At 39.5% G+C, this 4,300-nt stretch overlaps 1 protein-coding gene across 1 annotated transcript in view; it reads right to left on the bottom strand.

Annotated features, from left to right (window-relative positions):
- Positions 1 to 596: 596 nt before the first annotated feature.
- LOC119597856 (formimidoyltransferase-cyclodeaminase-like) overlaps positions 597 to 4,300 on the bottom strand; it is a 7,975-nt gene continuing 4,271 nt past the window's right edge. The window contains exon 2 of the mRNA XM_037947513.1: positions 597 to 3,729. Coding sequence (XP_037803441.1) covers positions 3,419 to 3,729 — 311 coding nt within the window. The 3' untranslated portion in view covers positions 597 to 3,418. The remainder of the gene's footprint in view (positions 3,730 to 4,300) is intronic.

Genomic DNA, 4,300 nt, shown 5'->3' with positions numbered 1-4,300 from the left:
AGGACTTGAAGATTTTAAATAGCAAATGCAAGAAAGAAGTAGGCTATCCATCATTTTATTTCTAAATAACATCACAACTATCATGACCTTGACTTTGTCAATGATGTTGCTATCCTATCTGAGTCCCTGGGGTCACTGGTGGCGGCTCTTGATGCATTTGGCAATGAGGCAAAGCCCTTAGGCCTAGATGTCTCCTGGACCAAGACCAAGATTCAGGACTTTGGGGGCCTGTTAGGGGACCAGTTCAGTCGATCCATGCTTGTGGTGAGGACGCTGAAGTCACAGAGAGTTTTGTATACCTTGGTAGCGTAGTCCATATCTCTGGGCTGTCAGACCAAGAAGTCAGCAGATGGATCGGCCTGGCAACAGGAGCCATGAACTCGATTAACAAGAGCATTTGGAGATGTTGGTACCTATGCAGTAGGACCAAGCTACGTGTCTTCAAGGCCTTGATATTGCCAGTTTTGCATTATGGAAACGAAACCTGGATGCTATCTAGTGCCTTGGAGTCTCATCTTGATGCCTTTTGTAACAAGTCTCTTCACCGGATCATGGGGTACAGTTGGCAGGACCACGTGTCCAATCGGCGGTTACACCGTGAGACTGGCATGGGACCTGTTACTTGCATAATCCGGGACCACCAACTCAGGCTGTAAGGGCACCTAGCTCGGTTCCCTGTGGATGACCCTGCCCATCAGGTTGTCTCTTTGCGAGACAATCCTGGGTGGAGGAGGCCCATGGGATGACCAGGAGGTCATGGCTTGGGCAGCTCGATGAGACTTGTCACAAGGAATTCGAGATGGACCGAGGGCCTTCCTGGAGACTCGCCATGAGGGACCCTCGTGGCTGGAAGGGAAAGGTAGATGTGGCCATGCACCCCCGTCGGCATTAGCCCCTTGATGATGATGATGATGATGAATCATGGAGAGCTTGACGACCCTTGCCCATCCACTGTAACCACTCCCTGATACTTTCACAAGAAACATATTTGAAAATGAAGATGAGAGGTCTAATGTAAAACTTCATGATCCTCTCCCCATTTACCTGTGCGAAGTCCAATCATTCCTCTTGTCACTTCTGAAACTTGCTGACAATCTCTCAGCCAAACTCGTATTGTGCTTAAAAATACACCATATTCACAACATCTGATATTTGCATTTTTTTCTGTATCAACTTTTCTATTACAAAAAAGTATGTATTGATATTTAAGGTGTTATCTTAAGAATATTCATATGAACTATATGCTTAAATACACTGCTGGATATTATAGTTTTTAGTCTACATTATACCCTTTAATAATGTATTCCTTTGGGATATTGTGTATCACTATTCAATAAATAGTTATTAACCATAACAACAGATCCGCTGGCATTACCTAACTACCAATACTTTAGCATTAAAGGGACTTACAGGAAAGGCTCTTCAAAATCTTTGCTTCTGTTTATAATTTTCAGAAGACAGGCATTTCAGGACTCATTGCAAGATGGTACTTTGAATTATTGTTTTTAATGAAGGCAGGTAAAAAATTTCCAGGAAGAATTTCCAGAAGTTTCATGTGACTTTCCATATAATGTCCAAGCCTTATTTCTTTTTGATGTTACTCTTGGTGGACCCAGTGTTTATATATCATTTTGCCTGCAGTAATATACCATATTAATCTATATCTAAGATTAAACTTCTAAATAACACTGAAAAAAGTAAATAATCATTACTCCAAGATCATTAAACAAGTGTAATACTTCATTTAGAGAAATATATCAATTAAATAACCAGTCCAGAAGATGAGTGGGTATAGAGAAGCCTCTTTTTGTAGGTGAATATTTAAAACTAACAGGACTTATATCATGTCTGGGAACTTAAAAGCACAGTCAACATAGTCCCTTGGGAATTTTATTCCAAGCCAATTCTTGATACCACATACTCTTTCCTAGGCTGTGGCTGCAATATCACAAATTTTGATGCACACTGACAGGTTTCAAACAGGAAATATTTGAAAGAGCTTGCACCTGCAGTGTACAGACCACAGTCTGACTGAAAATAGTCTGACAATGCATAACTTGATATCAATTACATAGACCAAGCACCATGATTTAACTGCATGGTAATAAAGTGACCAGCAACCAGCATGTAAAGCAAAACAAAAGACATGCATGATCTATTTGCAAAATGCCAATAAACATCAAAGTACAATGCAATAATGCAAAACATGTAATGCCTTGGGCTTCTCGTGCTCTGTCTCCAATCCAATCAATGAATAACACCAAACTCTAACCTGGGCAATTTCAAATATTTCTTTTAATATGGCCATTTACTAAACCCAAGCTGTAATCTGGCTAATCCCCAAAAGACAAAACAAAAACAAACTTAAGTATACATATAATTTTACAGACCAATTCCAGCTTCGAGGTGAGTGAGTCTTATTCTTCTTTGGTTGGTGTCACTGTGAGGTCTTTGGTGATGTTTCTGAGTACCTCATCAAGTAAGCAAGATCTTCAACATTACTGATTGTTCCTGATTATTAATGATTTCAGTTTTTGATCATATACTGACCATATATGACCACATAATACTAAATGGTACTGATTATTAATGACCTTAATTATTCATCTTATTAGTGGTCATCATATACTGATTATGAGTGACCTAAAACATTAGTGAACTAATTATAGATCCCCATCATTACATCCCATCCCTCTGGTTACCTCCTCAAGCCCTGCTTCTTCAGAAAAGTTTGGACACTGGAATTTGTTTACTTGTTATTTTACTTAAAAAATAAAGCTGTTTCTTCTTATAGCGATGTTTGTTAAATTTGGAAACTGTGAGAGCACAGGATCTTGGAATGAATGCTGAATACAAATCCTAAAAATAAATAACCCCTATTGCCAATTATTACAATACAGTATTTCATGCTTCAACTGATATAAACTGACACAAATTAAGAATTTCAGCTGTGGTGGTGCAGCAGCACGACCCTGCAACCTGAAGTTCATCAGATTCCCCTCGTTCCCTGTGTACTTACACAGCGCTCGTGTACTTAAGCCACAGAATATGGAACCGAGATCAGCATTCCCCAATCTTCCAGCAGAACATGGCAACAGCAGCAGCAACACAAGGACCTCCCAGTTCTTAGCCGAACGGGGAGCCTGCCTATGATCGACTTCAGCTTCAGCACCCAGCCATACCTGTGGGCACTCACACCCACAACAAACACTCCCCAAAGAGATAAGACACCAGTCCAAAATAGTAGATGCCAAACCAACATCAACTATAGTGGTAATGTCTGAGTTATTATAAGTGTATTAATATTGTTACTGAAGCTCACTGTCTCAGTGACAGAAAGAACAAAGAGAATTTTCTACAGCATTTCTTGCACCAAGCTTAGCTTCTTGAAGTTATGTTTTGTCTCTTTTCGGAAAACTTATCTACAAAAATTACAAACAAAATGTTCCCTTTCATCATTTATCATCATGTCTTTCCAAACCCCAGTATTTAAAAATATTATCAACAACAACAACAATAACAATAACAAAAACAGACCCAACGATCCCCAAAATCTAAAGTCTGCGTACTTACCACGCGCAACCTGGCCGAGCCTGGGGAGAGAAACGCCCTCTGAAATGGGGTGAAGAGGCACGAGGTCCACCGCTCCCAGCCTTGGATGTACGCCCTCGTGGTGACTTAGGTCTATTAGTTCGTAGGCCTTTTCACACGCTGCTTCTACGCAAGGACCTGAAAGAGTTATTGAATTAGAATACCTATGTTCATAAAGTGATGAATGGAGCCTACTAAGCAGAACAATGAGAATTATATACATAATCTGATAATTACTTAGGTTCATGGTTTTGTGCGTGCGCGCGCGCGCGTGTGTGTGTGTGTGTGTGTGTGTGTGTGTGTGTGTGTGTGTGTGTGTGTGTGTGTGTGTGTGTGTGTGTGTGTGTGTGTGTGTGTGTGTGTGTGTGTGTGTGTTTGTGCATGTGTGATAAACAAAGCCCTCTTTTTCGATATTCTTTAATAATATTATTACAATGTTAACATTTAATGTTTGGTATTTTACAAGAAAAATATTTATGAAATTGTAATCTTTTTTTTGGAAATCATAGCAACAGTAGTCATTGCTATTATCAGAACTAAAACAGAACAGATAATACTGTATTTCACTAAGGTAACAGCAACCACTGGAAATTAATTCTCCTGTACAGATGAAAAGGGATTTAATGATGTTAGTTTGATAAAGAAGCCATATATTTTTTTTTACCTTTAGCTTCTTTTCCGTATCAAAAACCCATAATGCATGTCACAG

Source organism: Penaeus monodon, chromosome 40 (genome assembly GCF_015228065.2).
Source record: "Penaeus monodon isolate SGIC_2016 chromosome 40, NSTDA_Pmon_1, whole genome shotgun sequence".
Lineage (NCBI taxonomy): Eukaryota > Metazoa > Arthropoda > Malacostraca > Decapoda > Penaeidae > Penaeus > Penaeus monodon.
This window is presented reverse-complemented; position numbering and strand designations above follow the sequence as displayed.